The sequence below is a fragment of the Thamnophis sirtalis genome, unplaced genomic scaffold (assembly GCF_051295495.1).
Source record: "Thamnophis sirtalis isolate CommonGarterSnake01/CBP01778 unplaced genomic scaffold, rThaSir2_p1.2 scaffold_11, whole genome shotgun sequence".
Lineage (NCBI taxonomy): Eukaryota > Metazoa > Chordata > Lepidosauria > Squamata > Natricidae > Thamnophis > Thamnophis sirtalis.
In genome coordinates, this window is record NW_028261391.1 from 31922405 (window position 1) to 31940282 (window position 17878).

At 32.3% G+C, this 17878-nt stretch overlaps 1 protein-coding gene across 2 annotated transcripts in view; it reads left to right on the forward strand.

The window, feature by feature from the left end:
- Nucleotides 1-17878, forward strand: part of DOCK10 (dedicator of cytokinesis 10) — a 137180-nt gene that overhangs the window by 84544 nt on the left and 34758 nt on the right. For both annotated transcript variants that reach the window (XM_087725478.1, XM_087725479.1), the window contains exons 22-34: nucleotides 344-430; nucleotides 1567-1659; nucleotides 3539-3657; nucleotides 5065-5134; nucleotides 8752-8865; nucleotides 9898-9969; nucleotides 12393-12539; nucleotides 13224-13307; nucleotides 13932-14028; nucleotides 15832-15876; nucleotides 16463-16638; nucleotides 16725-16841; nucleotides 17577-17688. In XM_087725478.1, the coding sequence (XP_087581604.1) occupies nucleotides 344-430; nucleotides 1567-1659; nucleotides 3539-3657; nucleotides 5065-5134; nucleotides 8752-8865; nucleotides 9898-9969; nucleotides 12393-12539; nucleotides 13224-13307; nucleotides 13932-14028; nucleotides 15832-15876; nucleotides 16463-16638; nucleotides 16725-16841; nucleotides 17577-17688 (1333 nt within the window). The remainder of the gene's footprint in view (nucleotides 1-343; nucleotides 431-1566; nucleotides 1660-3538; nucleotides 3658-5064; nucleotides 5135-8751; nucleotides 8866-9897; nucleotides 9970-12392; nucleotides 12540-13223; nucleotides 13308-13931; nucleotides 14029-15831; nucleotides 15877-16462; nucleotides 16639-16724; nucleotides 16842-17576; nucleotides 17689-17878) is intronic.

A 17878-nucleotide genomic window follows, 5' to 3' on the forward strand; every position in this document is an offset into this window, starting at 1 on the left:
ATCAACAAAAAGAAAGTTTCTCACTGAACAGATTTTTTGAAAAGTCAGGCTATTAATGATGGCTTTATATAAAATGTAGAATTCACATCCAATAAGGGCTCTTTTGAGCCCTTATACAAAATTTGGAATTCTCCCTAATAAATAAAATATATTCTACTGTATAAACAAAGAGAGAAAGAGAGACAGAGAGTGGGAAAAACAACTAATGCAATCTATAAATGATGATACTAATGAGGCTACTGGGCTAGTGCTGAAATATTTTTTAGTATGCTAAACATAAAATAGGATCATACGTTAGAAGAAGAACACATTTCCATTAACTTGAATGTTGTTTTTTTCACAGCAGAGTGGAAGCGATATTAAGTGGGTGGATGGAGGAAAGTCCCTCTTCAAAGTGTCACTGCTTATTGTATCCACTGTTTACACTCAGGTAAAACATTGTCTATGTTAAGGGAAAAAAGTAGAAGCGAAACAAATGCAAAGTAAAAAAAGTAGTTAATATCTCTGTGTTAGTTTCATGCAGAATTTTTTGTTTGGATTCCAAGGAAATAAAATATTTTGGCTTCTACCTTTAGCTATTCTGAAATAGGAAATCACACTTAATGTTAAGTTTATAGAAATTTTTATGAAAGATTGTCCTTAAATATTCCAAAGGACACACTTACATCAAATCTGGCATATTTGATATTTTTCAGCAAAACCTTTAGAATGTAAATAAACATTTAGAATGTAAATAAAATAATAAGCTATATATTACAATTATAACAAAAGACAAAAATAATCAGTTGCTAGAGCTTCACGCAGATAACTGCAATCTATCTAACTTTTCAATTTTCATAAAATTTATTTTTTGATAAACAAGATCCAGTAATCTTGCAAAGAATTGAAGATTTCTGAATACATGGTCAACAATCTTTGTTATGTATACAAAGGTTGTACAATTTCATGTAAGGACATAGCTGCCCTTTATTTATTTTTTAAAAAATCTACTATTATTTTAATAATAATAATTACAATTACATGATATTATCAAAGTTCAGGAAGTGTTTACTTTCACAACTTTCAGAAGTCTGTGTTCTCAAACTTCATTTGCTAGCAATTAGAAAGTAAAGCATTTTTAATTTAATTTTGGAGTCCAAAATTGAAGAGTTACATGTACAGTGGCACCTTTGGGCATTATATTTCTAAGCCAACCTCCTTATTATTTTAGTTCTGAGATCAGTATTTAATATAACTCATATTGGAACACAAACATAAACACTGTATTTAGACACACTGAAGAGTGTTCTTCTATAGATCATTGTTATTCTTATTGTACAGATACTACATTAGCTTTGTTTATATTGGCTGATTGATGGAAAAGAGAATGGAAAAGTTCCTGCAATAAATTTGGCTTAGATTGTATCAAAAGTGGAAATATGTATTTAAAGGAATTACTGAAAAATGTCTCCTAAGGGACTGATTTTACTTTTAATATTATCTGCTTATTATTGCACAGTTATTTTTTTGAATCTGCATGCCACTTTTGTTGATACTACACTATTTTTTTATATACATTTGCTATAGGATCCATATCTGAATAGATTTTTCCTTCAGTGCCAGAAAAGAAAGAGAGATTTCTCCCAGCCACCTACCTCAAGTTTTATAATCTCCTGTAAGGTAAGGTAAATAAGAAATTATGTAGGTATTGATCATGCTAATGGATGAATATTGTATATTTTAATTCTCCTTTTCAAATGTGTGCATTTGTTACCATAATGCTAAATTATACATTGCTGAAGAGTGCAGAGTAGCTGAAAATAAAATTGACTGAACATAAAAATAAACATTAACCCAAAACCCAGCATGTAAAAATATTTACTAACTCCTATATCTATGTTCTTTATTGATAGTATGAACTTTTAAAATAGAAAAAGTCATTTCTCATTCCAGATATATGTCATAGATCACCAGAAAAATAGTTATAAGAACAGCCAGAACCATTTGGGTTGGTTTTTTCATCTTTGTTACTTAATAATAAGGATTTTTTTTTCTTTTTGTCAACACTGAGCATTATTTTTTCTTGGATCATGAACTCTGCATGCTCATATTATTCTACACAATAATGTTTACAGTAATTTCAGCCTTATTTATATAATCTTGACTTAAAAAGTATAAGTAGTACCACTGTAGCCTAAGATAAGTTTGATCTTCTGGATTCCTTTTCTATATTTTAATTTAACAGGGTATGCAAAAAGTTCAGTTTTGCAAATGTAGAACTAGACCCAACTATTGTGTTACTCCTTTGTTTTTCAAAGCAAATAAGTAACTGATAATAGTTAACTAGATCCCTTGTTAGATGGCCAATTTACCATACGCTGCTGTCTCAAAGAGGAAATCATTCATCTAGCTATTATTCCAAGTAACCTCTTGGAAATTATATGTCTCCCAGGATAGCTGTAAACACTTTTTAACTAATATAATAAATAGAAATAGAAGCAGGCTCAAAAAAACATTTTTACTTTATATATTTATACTTTTGATTTATATGCTTGATTTAAATTTTCATTGGGATCTCAAGACAGCCTATAATGCATAATTTTATCCCCACAGCAATTACAGTTTGAGATAAATTAGACTGAAAAATTCATCCAGACTTTTCATGGTCAGCTCTGGACTTGAATCTTGCTGTCCTATAATCACCATTAAAGATATTAACATTGTCCAATTTGTGAACATAACTTTACAGTACAGAAGGTTTTGATGTACAGCAAACTATCCTAAGATACAGCTTGTAGACATTATTTGCATATTTAACAGAAGGTCAGTTCTTAAGAGTACAAACCATTTAGTGACAAAAAGCATATTCCTGAAAGTAACCTAGAAACAACCAGTAACAACTTTGAATGCCATTGCCCACCATTTAAATGTTGCTTAGAAAGAAGTTAGCAACCTAATAAGCCAAGGATATTATGATTGAATAAATAAGTGCTATTAGGATTCTTTCAAGGCCATTTCAGACCTGCTCCGATTTCTAAAAATGCTCAAAAATATATTACATGAGTTTAGGTGTCTGCTGACCCAAAATAAACTATAGTAATTGTATTTGCAGTCTAAATCTGTAGTATGATCAAACTAAGGACAAACCCAATCCATGTTGTACAATCTAACAATTGCATAACTCTGTAATTGTCTCCATGTATTTATTTAAAATAAAGGTTGAGTTATATGTAACTTGGATTAAATTGCTTTTACTTTGAAATATATTTGAACTCTTCACCAAGTCGGACTTCATTCACGATTAACACTTCTAAGTAATTTTTATGGCAATGGAAATGATTTGTCATTACCTTTATTTTCTTCTCAATATCCCCAACTAGTCTAATTCCCTGGAATTCCCTGGTGGTTTCTTAGTCCAGGATCACTACCTCCAGCCTACTTAGCTTTACCAAGACAAGCTCAGTGCTGCCATCTGCGGTACTCTGATTTAATTGAATTTATAACATTCATGGAAGTGTCGATTATCATTCTCTGTTCATGCTTGATTTTTTTAAATCAGAATTTACTTAAAATTGAGAAGATCCATGTCGTTGTGAATTTTCTTCCTGTGATTCTGAACCAGCTGTTCTGGGTTCTTATACAAAACAAAGAGGATGAAGTAACAAGTGCTGTGACCAGGTATTTGCTGTTCTACTTTCAGTTTGTTGCCTTATGAAACAGTTGTTGAAATCTATTCAATTGTGGCCAAACATCTTAACCTTAAGTGTTTGTTTTTTAAAAAAACATTCATCAGTTTGGGTGATAGTCCTTGGCTTGTATAGTGATTTCAATCACATATAAAAGTTCATGCATAAGAGAAAATTTGGTCAGAATGTGACAAGTGGTTTTAAACAGATCTTCTATATCACAGACCTCTTTGGCATTCATTTATATGAGTTTCAGAATATTCCAAATAGTAAAGTTTTAAGTTCAGAAGGTGGCAAGTTTGTTTTTATAGAAGGCCAAATATGTTTAGAATGGATTTTGAACGTTGAAATGAATTCTGAATATTAGGATTATACACTTACCTTTTGTCTTCAATAACTTGAAGACCACGTTTGATAAAGAAAAGTTAATCCTAGAATTTTATGGAAATCTGATTGAAGCAGCAGAGGTGTGTGTTTGTGTGTGTGTTTATGGGACTTTAAGTTTGTCTTTGCTCCTGGTATGTCCATGGGCAAGTCTTTGCAGTTTTCTTGGAAGTATTTTTAGAACTGATTTATTATTTCTAGGGGTGAGGGAGAGTAACTGGGACAAAGAAACCCTGCAAGCTTCTGTGTCTAAATCAGGATTAGAACTCCTAATCTAGATTTCCCACTCCTACACTTGAACCTTAACTATTAAATTACTCTGGCTAGAGAATAACATGTGCAATGCATAATTCAACACCCAAGGAGGACAAATCCCTAGAACTCAAGGCTCTTACACATTATTTGAATCACTGTGTGTTTAGGCAATAAAATAAGGCCACTTTTAATTATTATTATTAATAATAATAATTAATAATACAAACGGACAAAATACTGGTGCATAATACACCAGACATCACACTGGTTGAGAAAAATAAGGTCACAATCATAGACATCGCAATACCAGGTGATAGCAGGGTCGCCGAGAAGGAACATGAAAAAAATCGCAAAATACCAGGACTTAAAAATAGAAATTCAACGACTATGGCACAAACCAGCAGTGGTAATTCCAGTGGTAATTGGCACACTGGGTGCTATTCTAAAAGCACTGGAATTACATTTAAAACAGTTAAAAATTGACAAAATCACCATCAGTCAAATGCAAAAAGCCGCACTGCTTGGATCTGCATGCATATTACGAAAATACGTTATGACGTCCTAGGCCCCTGGGTGAGGCCTGACTAGTAACCAATGCCAAATCCGGCGAAACAACTGGCCGCTGTGATACAATTGTACAATAACAACAACAACAACTAAATTAAATACACTAGTTTACATTTTTAGTTGTATTATTTGTTAAATGAAACTGCCTCTTATTTATCACATTATATGATCAATCAATACTTTTAATTTACAGGGTCTTTACTGACATTGTGGCCAAGTTCCATGAAGAAAAATTAGATCACTATATTCAATCATATATAAAGGTAAGAATATTTAACCTGTTCTTATCTCTTTATGAAATTTCAGATTTATCCCAGTATATATATATATATTTTAAAGCCACCTTGGCAAAGCATTATGTGTTAACTGTCTCTGTTAACTACCCATGGTAATTTATCAGCTAATTATCTTACAAGACTTTGCATGAGACAATATGATTTCTCGTGAACATCAAAAGTAGCTTGTAATAAAGAGAGCATTGTTGGGAATTTTTCTGTTTGCTTTCAAATAGCTTGTGCATAATATTTTTTAGCCTTTCATTATTTTCTCAAGAACTTTTTTATTGTCTAAATTGCAGTGGTTTTGTACCTGTTCATGGTATGTGGAACATTTTTAATCTTCCAGCATGATATTTTGCACATATTTGTGAATTGGCACTGCTTGTTCTGTTTCTTTCCATTCAATTTTCACTCTAAATCCTTCATTGTACTGAATGAATGTGTACTAAGATTAGTTATAAATACTTTAAAGGAATATCCTTGTATGCAGTACCAGTAAAAATGCCCTTTGAACTAGTCCTCAGTAAAGCTACTAAAATATTTGGCATACTTTGCACAGTGAAAGAAACAAAGCAAAGTTGTTGATTATAAGGAGGGAAAACTCAAAGCAGATTAAGACAATGTCATTGTTTTGCCAAATCAGATTAAAAAATAAACTCATGAATATTTTTAAATTAGCTTGTTATCATTGGGTATGATATTAAAAGGGAAAAGGAGGAAGTTATTGATATCCACGATTTCAGAGGTACATTTAATTATAACACGATTAAAATAAATTTGAACAATTATTTCAATTTATACAAATTCAAATGTTTGCTAACTTTTTTATGTCACAATACTAATGTAATCATTTTTATACTTCAAACTCTGATCTTGAATAACTCCCAATTTTTAAAGCAGATTTTGCATTTGTAGAGGGGGACTGATAGAATAGGGAATTTCTGCTATCATTTATACAAGTGGAAATACAAACAAAATATTATGGAGAATTGAGGAATAAATATCAATAATGACAGGAATGAATCAGAGATGCATGTACATGGCTCCAGATTCATTTAATTTCTGCTTCATTACTTTAAGTGAATGTGAAATGCCTTCATTTAAATATACTATTTCAGAAGATGTTCTAGCTGTACTATATAACCTGTTTGATCCCTGCAATTCATCATCTGATAATGTTCCATTTTAGCCATTAGCATATGTATGTACCTTTACAATTATGAGAATTTCATTTAAAATTTGTAAGAATAATAACAGATTTATAATAATTTGATTTCGAGAATTATTTTGAGTGCTAGTTATGAAATTTACTGAATTCCACATTAGTAAAATGTCTCAAATCTGATAAGATACCGACTGTCCCACACATCATTTTTCCACTAGTGTTTTATTATATAGCTTTTTCTAGAATCATTGTTGTACCAAAGTAGCAAAAATGAAGATGAGCTTTTCATGCTTTCCTTGGGGACTGCTATGAAGATATTGCTGTATATTGCTAGTCGAGAAATGGAGATATATAAGTCAACATGAATGTTAATTATGAGGATATATATCCTTTTACATTTTCTACAATCTAAGTGTCATAACATAAATTGAATTTATAATAAACTGAATGGCTCCAACTTCATTGCAATAAAACAATATCATTGGAGGTTTTTTTGCATAATGAAATTCCAATCATATTATATTTAGAAATAAGTCTCATTGAATTCAGTAGGCCTTCTCCCAAGCAACTGCATATAGTTCAAAAGGTTAATTTTATTTTTATTGTATATTAACTTGTCATTTTGCATGTATGTACATGCAAAATGCCTCTCAGGAGACTTAGCAACAATTTAATCAACCTTAAATTGTAATATCTGCAAAGTTTTAAAATTTGTAAGCGAACAATTATAGTAGAGAACTATGATATATCAAGAAAATGTTTTAAGAAAATTACCATTCATTAGAGAGATGAAGAATTTAAATGATAACCCTCATGAAGTTAAACAGTATTCTGAAGAATGTTAATATTTACTATTATTTTCTTGAATCTCATGCATTTTAGAAATAACAAAGTATAGTATAACACAGTTGAAGTATCTTAACATGTTTAGATTAAGGAATACTGGTGATGAATCTAAGCTGCTTGGGAAAATCTGTCAATTTTAGTCATCATGTTCTCTCTATACGAAAATAATAATCAGAGATATTATTACAGTAAATGTGTTTGAACTCTTCAGAGGTTGTAGTAGTGATAGCAGTAGTGTACTCTAAATTAAATTTGATGTCCCAAAAGAATAAAGAATGCTGCTGGATTCAAATCTACTTTTCTGCTCTCCCAAGTAAAGCATGATCTTGTCATTCTGCATGATGGCATCACGTCATGTGTTGAATGTCTCTAGTCATCATGAATGAGACAGAAGTATCAATCTTGCATTTGTTGCAGCATCAAATTTCATTCAAAACATTTTTCTCTGTATCTTTCTTGATATAAAATTAATGCTACTTCAAAATATATGTAACACAGAATTCTTATTTACATAATTCCATTCATAGCAGCATTATTTTGGAGGAAATGCTGATGAATATTAAAAATATTGTGGACAATACTCTACACATATAAACAAACTAAATTGTGTGAGTGCTTAAGTAGCTGTCACTAAATGTATTCTCTTATTACGTTCAAAACAACATTGGTCGACTGATTGTTTTGCCTAGTCATCCTACATTCAAGAATAAGACTAAATGTCACCACATTTCATACATTTCCAGATTGGCTGATGTTTAGAGCAAAAGAATGGTGCATGTGCAAGATAACTGCAGATGCTAATACATCCATGCTGGCAGGAATAATATTTCAATATTTATATGTATTTTTCCCACATCCCACAATGTATTCAGTCTCATTAGGAAAGTGTTGAATGTGTAATTTTTTTAAGAAAAAGTAAGTAAGCAACACAAAAATAATGACAAAGTAACTTTCCCAGGATAGTTTGAACCTATCAAATATAATGATTGTGGTAATAAACTTTAATATAAAAATGGAATATGAATTGGTGCCTATACAGCAGTGTTAAGAGGCTGGGAAATTCTGGGAGTTGAAATCCATCATAAGTCCATCCTTGGCACCATAAAATGCCAAGATTAAGAAACACTACTATGCAGTCATGATCATATTGCTAAGCATTTGTTAACAGGTTCAAGTATTTATTGCCTGAGATATGTATTTTTGATTTTGGTATACACCATACCTTTCTGCATAATGTAAAATGTTCATAACACAATCTCATGCATATTTAATCAGAGATATTTTTCATTGAGTTCAGAAGGATTTATTTTCAGGCAAGTGATGCAGACTTGGGAATGAGTTCATTATCCTTAAAGAGCTGTACTTCTGAATGGTCAAGGGAATGATTGTGTACAAAGTATAATTTCTAGTTTCATTACATTCAAATCAATAGAAGGCTAGATCCAAAAGGCTTGCACCATAAATATTTTCCTAGCATTGGCTATATTACCGTCAGGTACTATGTGATGTAAATTATTTGTGTTGAATGGAGTCAATGAGACCGAAAGTTCCCCCATTAACTTTTTTCCTGCATTTTATATTATACTTTTAGTATGTATTCAAAGCTAAGACATTTGAAGAACGAACTGTTCATGAAGAACTGGCCAAGAATATAACTAATCTGTTGCAGTCGAATGATCAAAGGACTGTGAAGCTTGTTCTAAAGGTGAAATTTATTCTTATTCATGAACTAAAATGTCAGGGAAGCTTTTATAGGTAATTGCTTTTGTTCCTTTGAGTTAGTTTTGGACTGCTGGTGACTTCCTGGACTAGTCTTTGGAGTTTTTCAGGCATTTGGGGAGTGGGGGGAAGTTTGTCAATGCTTCATTCCCAGGGCTGAGAGAAAATGACTGATCAAAGGTTACTTAGCTGACTTGTGCTTCAGATATGATTAAAACTCACGGTATCCTGCTTTCTAACTTATTCACCACATCTGTTTTAGTATATGTTCTTATTTTATGATGTCACTTTGTTGTCCATTCCCTGTAGCTGGGAAAAGGATTGCTTAGCAAAACAGCTAAAAAGTTAATATGGGAGCCTGAATCAAAATATTAAGATTTAAAAGCAAGAAGATGGTGATGTTGTTGAAGGAGACCTATATTGGCAAATGCATCACACAAATGCAGCTTCTTGCTAGCAAATTGAGCAGGGATATTCCTTACAAAATGTTACCAATTCAGCACTAAAGTGGCTGAGAGAAAGGTGGTTTTGATTTTGTTGAATAAAGAATTTTATAAATTGAATTCAGATTCAAATAATGGATGAACTTCTTAGTTTTTTTAAAGAGTTAAATGAGATGCCAATATAAATTCCAATTAGAAAAGGAGAAACAATAAATTTATTAATTCCTCAGTTAGTCCCTTGCCATTGCCAAGCTATTCTGGTGAGTTCCCCCAGATCAGAGAAGCAGTTTTTCAAGGCTACCTGGGGAAGGTAAAAGGCAATATTATAAATTACTGTATCTATGTACAGAGAGTCTATTCAGAAGTGACTCAGGTTGCTCCATAGATTAGAATTCAGGTTTCTATTCTCTAATCTTATGCCTTCCAAATATTTGGGAAAACAGCTCTAGCAAATGTCAGCACTTTGCTTATGTTTTATGGAAATGGTAATCTCAGCCCACTTTTGGGGCGCTTTTTGTAAAGAAAAAATAAACCTGCAAAGTATGTGTTAATACAATATATTTATTTATTTTTAGCACTCCTGGTTCTTTTTTGCAATTATTTTAAAATCAATGGCACAGCATTTGGTTTACACAAAGAGAGTACAGGTAAGACTCTGCTATTAGGCACTATACAATAAGTGTTATCAATATTTAAACATGTCCTTATTTAATATTTTACTCATCCAAGTGTTATCATATTCTTCAATGAGTGCAATGATGCTTTAGTGGATATATGCTTTTCATACACTTTGACTTTAGACTGTATTTTCTTTGGTTGTTATTATATTATATACACAGTAAAGCTCTTAGAGTCTCTAGATTGTAGTGGTGTACAAGTGTGCGTGTGTGTGTGTGTGTGTGTGTGTGTGTGTGTGTGTGTGTGTGTGTTGTCCCTTTCTCCAAGCCAGGAGAACAGAGGCAAATAAGACAAGGTACGCTGCTGGTGGAAAGGAAGTTGATCTATTTCCCAACAACAAAAGGGCTTGTTCTTGGGGTAGTTAAAGAGAGAAATGGGGTTCCAAGACTTTTTATAGGGGTACTGCAGTTGGGGGTATGAGTTGCAGATGTGCTGGTTCTAATGAGGGTTGGATGACTGTGGATTGCCTACAAACTGGTTCTAGTGTGTGATTCTGTCAACAGGGCAACTTTAATTGTCCTTCCTGATGTCTGTTGGTTTACCTTTTGTTATGTAGATGGTGTAGATAGGTATCCAGTCTATTTGTTGGTGTGGGGAAGTGTGACTGAACAGGTTCTTGGTTTTGGTACTTCTTTTGCTATTGTCAGTTGATAGCTTAGTGGAGGTGCAGTATAACAATCTATTGTTACAACATATCTCCCATAGTTTCCAATCTAGATAGCTCATGGATTTTGTGTTAATGGTTAAGGGATAACTGAGATAGTGAGAGAGTTAACATTTGGAATAGAGAATCTCCTATGATTATTATTGATTATTAAAATAAAATACCTTCCTCAATAGTCTAGGGGTGAAGAGTTTTAGTACTCACAGAAATAAAAAATATCAACATGCTCTAGACCAGCATGGTAGACTATGGTCCATAATCTTCATCGGGTAGGGGATTATTTTGACAGATTGTGCATTTATATATAATCAATTGCATATGTAACCAACTATTAACCATGAAATCAACTTCAGTTTTTCATTTAAAGAAAGAGTGTCAATCCTCAAATCCCTTCTATTTCGGGACACAACTTTGTCCCTAATATTTTGCTAACCATTGCTTCTCTTGATTGTTTGGCAATGGTAAAGAGATCTTTACATGTGAATGATATTTTGGGGTTCTCTTCCAAGTGCTTTTTATTTTAAAAAATCCTGACAAAGCTATATTCTTAAGTACTTGACTTACTGGTTAGGATTTACAAAATTGTTTTTAGTATGTATGATGACTGCCAAGTTACCCTTCTTAGATATTCATGAAATTATTGATTGTCTCAGTCAAAGACTGTAGAGCTGACAGATGAGTAGATTTCTGAAAGAAAAACTGCAAAATTTAAATACAAATACAGGTAGTTACAATGGCAGTTGGGAGTAGAATTTTTTCACTAAGTGATGTAGTCATAAAGCACAACTGCATCATTTAGTGATAGCAATCCCTATAGACACAGCTGCTGTTGTTAACCAAATTTCATTCACATTAGATGAGGCAACTTCTTGCCAGCTTCCTGCAACCAATCAGAGAAGAAGCTGTCAGGAAGTTGCAAGTCCAAGCCAGGCAAATAAATGGCTGTAGCTGGATGGTGGAGAGAGCATTGGGTATGGAGAAAGTGTAAGGAAGGGGTGGGGCATGAGGTGAAGGGGTGCTCTAGGGGTATGGTATGGAGGAGTGTAAAAATGCTGTACATATTGCGGAGGGTGTGCATGACAGTAATGACATGAAGGGTGCATGGAGTGTGTGAGATGCCAGTATGGTGCAAGCACAGATGGGAAGGATATATGAATGGGCAACATTTTCTGCAACTGGTGATTGTTAATAAATGCTTCTGCAATTACATCAATGCAATTTATCTGGACAAGTATTAAACCTAAAGATCTCAAAATAAAATTTAGATCAACTGCTTATAAGGCTGCCTATTTCATGCAATCTGTACAGCACTTTAAATCATCAATTAATCATTTCAACATTGTTTTGGCTTTACCCATGATATAGCCGTGAAATAAATTGCAACTGTAATTGAAATAAGTGACTCTCTGGCTACAAATTAAGACATTTCTCAAATTGTATTTATTTTCCTACATCTTGTTTTAATGGTAACGTTTTAATTGAGGCTTAGTTGCATTACTTTGTAAGCATCCAGTGCCATGAAGGCATTAAGTGCTGAATATATTTTCTGAATAAAGAAATGCTATCATTAAACTGAGAATAAGAATTATGCCTCTTATCACTTAGTCAGGAGCAATTCCAGTAACTCCCCCAATTTTGTTATGTAGTAGGGGAAGGAAACATTTTGGAATATTGCGTATTGTCTAGATCAGATTCTTATTTTGAAGAAGCTATTTGCTGTCCCACCAGATTCCTCGTGCTCAGAGGTTTCCAGAATCATACAAAACTGAACTAGATAAACTTGTAATGAACATATCAGATCATGTTATTTGGAAACACATAGAAGCTTTTGAAGAGACAAAGAATGCAAGCCACAGTGTTGGCAGGTTTCTGAAGGTAAGTTGTATTTAGTATAAATAAGCATTAGCTTATTTGTACTTGCAGTATCCACAATCCTTTCAATCATTTTCATAGTAAATATTTCATTATGCTGTTTGCATAAGATGAAACATTAGTTATGTTCTTTTAGTACATAACTATAACTTAGTACACTGATGAAGACTGGGCATGATAGTGCTGAAAGTTCATACCCGAACAATAAAAGAAGAGACATTTGAATACTTTTTCACCAAAAAAATAATATACAGTAGTTATCACCTCTATAATAAAGAAGATAACTCTTTATTAAAACTACAATATAAAGGATTGCCATTCAGTTTGTATATTTACAAAAGGACAGAATAACTATTGCACTTAGAATTATATGCCACTTCACAGTGCTTTACAGCTCTCTCTAAATGGTTTACTGAATCAGCATATTGCTCCCAACAATCTGTGTCCTTATTGTACTGATCTCGGAAGGATGGAAGGCTGAGTCAACCTTGAACCGGTGAGAATAGAACTTCAGCCAGCAGTCAGCAGAACTAGCCTCTTAATACTGCATTCTAACCACTATGCCATCATGGCTCAGAATGCATTTCATAGCCCAAAACTCAAGAAACACAACTTTTCTTAACAAATAGGATCTGTTTGGTTTTAACATATTTACATCTTTAGTAATTTTTGATTTTTTTCTCCTAGCGATGTTTTACATTCATGGATCGTGGATTTGTATTTAAATTAATCAATAACTATATAAGCATGTTTGGACCAGGTGACGACAAGGTAAATAAAGTAATGTATGTTTGTAATTATGCCAACTTCTCCTTTTACTTTAGAAATTATCAGAATCAGTAAAAAAAAAGAGAATAGGTCTTCCCAGAATATTTGTTTCCTTTTGGTCCTTTTTGATCATAAAAGTTTTATGATCACTTTACAAAGCAATTAACAGAAGAAACATCTTTGTAATATGCTCCTTCCCCATAATGTATAGTTGATTTTGGTTTGCCATACCCCTACAAAAAATCAAAAGTCAATCTATGCAATCAAGTCTTTTAATGAAAACATGAATCTCTTCACTGGACTTTGTTCATTGCTTGCTCATTTAGCAGTCCTTTAGCAGGGAAATGCATGTGATTTTTATTCAGTCTAATCTAAACAATTATTTATCTACTGTTTCCTTTCCCTCTTTTAGTTTAGTATTGCTACAATCAACTTTCTCATTTTTTAAAAAAATATTTCCTCTTGCATGAAAAAAAATACTTTGACATACATATAAATAAACATGTACATTCATTATCCTGCATAACTATTATTTCATGTAGTTGTGCAAATAGATTAATGAATGTACATGCATGTAATAAAGGAAGATAAATCACCTGATAATCAAATCAAACCTCAAACTTTCAGATTTTGTTCCAGTATAAATTTGAATTTCTTCAAGAAGTATGTAACTATGAACACTTCATTCCTCTCTGCCTACCCCTGAAATCTGCAAACATTCCAGGTAAGCATTTATGGTCTTATAAAAATATTTATTATAAGGCAAAATAAACTGTATTCAATTTTAAATACATATACTTAGTAATAAAGCTCACAAAATATTAGTGTTTTGTATTATATAAATACATTTAAGGTCAGTATGCAAATTTCACACTTCCAATAAAATCTGTTTACTACAGTTGTGAATATGAGTAAACATTATTTTAGTAACTTTAGTTATTATTTTAGCAATGCATAAATTATGAGTTATGAATTTAAAAATTGTCCGACAACTTTTTTATAGTACTAAAATAAAAGGTAGTTTGAAATTGAAAACCTTACATTTGATTATTAAAATTTGACTCTTTCCATAAAATAAATGAGGGGCCTTAGACCTAAAAGAGAGATACTTTCTCTGTTAACAAAGTTAACAGAATAACCTTGGAGGTCTTCTAGTCTAACCCCCTGCTCAAGCAGGAAACCCTGTACCATTTCAGACAAATGGTTTCCAAACACTTCTTAAAAACTTCCAGTGTTGGAGGACCCACAACCTCTGGAGGCAAGCCTTTCCACTGATTAATTGTTCTAACTGGTTTGCAATGTGTCCTCTTTTTATCATTACATTTCTGCAAATCTATCAAATTGTTTTAATTAGGTGGAATTTATTAGTGAGCTGGGCCACTATTTCAGTAGCTGGTTACTTTACTTCAGCTGCTTTATATTTATGTGTACTTTGCTTTTTGTTTATGGTGTAAACAAACACCAGGAATTGTGGCGTGCAAATACTTGTAATCAGTAAAGCCATCATATTTTTACTTTAGGCCTCTTAAAAATATTTGCAATTTGTTTTTAAAAAGCCATAGACTTATCTTCCTCATGGTTGGGTGAGCAATATTAGACACCAACAACAGCACTGATTTTATTTGATTTTCCACATGTTTAACCCAAATGTTCTTTTCAGTATCTCAACTGATCTTCATTTTTCTTGTTAAGTGATTTATCATATCTTCTGTCGTGAAAAGAAATGAAGGAAGGGCATAAACTTTAAGATCTAATATCTTTTCTAATTTTTCATTCTTAGTTACAATAACCTGTTTCTTCTACACTGCACAAGTCTCTATGTGTAATTCTTCTTCCATTTTGCCACATCGCCCCTTCAGATCCAGTTTAAAAGGCTCCAGATTAAGTCTGCCATGTTTTGGCTAAACACATTTTGCTAGTTCTTTGAGATGCAGCTGATTCCATGCCAACATTTCAGTTAACAATTCAATTAGTTTACAACATGGATAGAAATCGTCTCTCACCGTCATCATTTATATTTGTATTTGAGATTGTATCTTTAATAGTAACTTATAATATGCTTCTTTCTCTTTCAGTCACCTTCCTTGGCCTGAAAGAGTGTTCTTCCTAGATTTTCAATGTTCACACCAATATGCTTGTAGTAGCTCTCTGCAGTATCATTTGTCCCTACATAGATTAATAGGAAAAGATTATTTCATTGGTCCTATTGAATCTTAAATATTTGATTGCTTTGTCTATAATACTTTTACACCATCAGTTTCACACAAAGCACGTGTGTAAAGTCCATAAAAAGATAAAATAATCCATTACTTTAAAACAGTTTAGCATCCAGAATAATTGGAGCTGATCTCAAAGTAGCCAATCCAAAAGCACTATTTCTACTCAGTTTGTTTCAAGAAGTGTGGATGGATGAATATGATACCATAAAATTATACCTTTACAATTAGCATTGTTATTTATCTAAATGTACCTCTCTTTTTTCTTTTTTTCTTCCCCTTTTCCATATATTTCCACCACACCATTCAAGATCCAATCACACCATCAGAATCAACCCAGGAGTTTCATGCATCAGGTAAGCCTAAAAACAATTTGCAGTCTTAGTTATTACATGTGGCATTCTCAAATTCCATTTCTAGCATTTTAAAAATTATCTACTATTCTACACTGTACCCAAGTTTGAAATGGAATTATTCTCCCACAACTTTGACTGGCAGACATGTTTGGAGTGATAGTATACATTGCATTAGTTGAAGGATGTCTAAATGAAAAATAGAAACCTTGTTGTTATGGATAGCTAAACTCAGCAGTAAGTTTAATATCTATTTCATCTTGCCATTACTAAAGAAAATACTACTATAATTCATCAGGTATAAATTAACAGAACTTCCTACTGATTTATAACTCAAACTGCAACATTAGCAGACATCAGTTAAAACAATGAATTCTACAAAACAGTAATTGTCTTTCTAATATTTGTTAATTGAATAATTTGGATGCCAATTAATTATATAAGCCGTACACATACATACATACATACATACATACATACATTACATACATACATACCCGAATATAACAAGACCAGCATACCTACACCTGTGCGAAGCATATATATGACAAGTTTTAAACACACAACTCTCTTGACTGTCTTAATCCAGATGTTCCTGAATATATTGTGACAAATGAATTTTGCCGGAAGCATTTTTTAATTGGATTACTTCTTCGAGAAGTTGGGTGGGCACTCCAAGAAGACCAGGACATCAGACACATGGCCTTAGCCATGCTCAAAAATCAGATGGCAAAACATTCCTTTGATAATCGATACAGTGATCCGGTATGAATGTTTAACTTTTTGCCTTGGAGGAATAGATCATTCTGTTATCTGTATTGAACCATCTTCTTTAAATGTCTTTTCTGCAGGAGAAGCAGGCAAAAATAGCAAACTTGTATATGCCTCTTTATGGGTTGCTTTTGGACAATATGCCAAGGATATATCTGAAAGATATGTTTTTATTCAGTATCAATACATCTAATCAGGTGAGTTCCAGTAATGGGCGATAGTAATTTAATTTTTCATAAAACTATATTGCTAACATTTTTTAATTATTTTAGACTAGATTAGTTCAGATTAATTTATCAGTAAAAAGTGTATGATAAAATGATATTAGTTTAACGTCACTTAAATTAGCTATACCGTTGGACTTATTGTCTATGAAGGAAAAAATCCATGGTTTCAGACTAAAAGCATACCTAAAATAAATCCATTGCAATTAATTATTATAAAGAAAACCCAATTTGAAATTCTTATCACTTACAAGCTTGCTAGATGGCCATAAACAGGTTAGTTTCGTATTGGCCTCACATCTGCATCTAAAGTTGTCTCTCTTATTGATTCATTAAAATCTGCCTTCCTTTAACTGATATGTTAAGATTACCACCTTAAGGTTGGTTTAGAATTAAGGGAAGACATAGGAGGAATATTTTCCTAAGCTAATTTTATTATTTTTGGAAATGAATTTGTTAATATTTACAAATATTAATATTTCTAAGGTTGATAAATTATATCAAGCAGAAATAGATTAAGGTGTGGTAGTGGTGATGATGATGGTGAAAATAACAAATAACCTTGTCATTTGATTGCAAAAGAGAAAAGCTATGGTTCTATCCTAATGTCAAAGCAGTGGTTATATAATTATAAAATTAGCAAAAGTGAGAGATTTTGAATATTGATGTAATGCTCACGTTTGTTCTCTGGCTGTCATTGAAATCTAGGGATCTAGAGATGATTTGAGCACCACTGTAGGATTTCAAAGTCAGACAACAATGAAACATGCAAATTCAATAGATACTTCTTTCTCCAAAGATGTTCTTAATTCAATTGCAGGTACGGAAGCATTTATATAAAAATAATCAACTGTTTTGTTATATTGCAAGTTTCATTATTAACAATTTTTACATGTAAATTATCTTTTAGCATTTTTTGCAGGAGTGTTTCTGATCTTAGAAGAGAGTAGGAAAGATATATTGAATTTGATTCCACAAGATCCAAAGTCCTCTAATTTGGCTGTTATTTG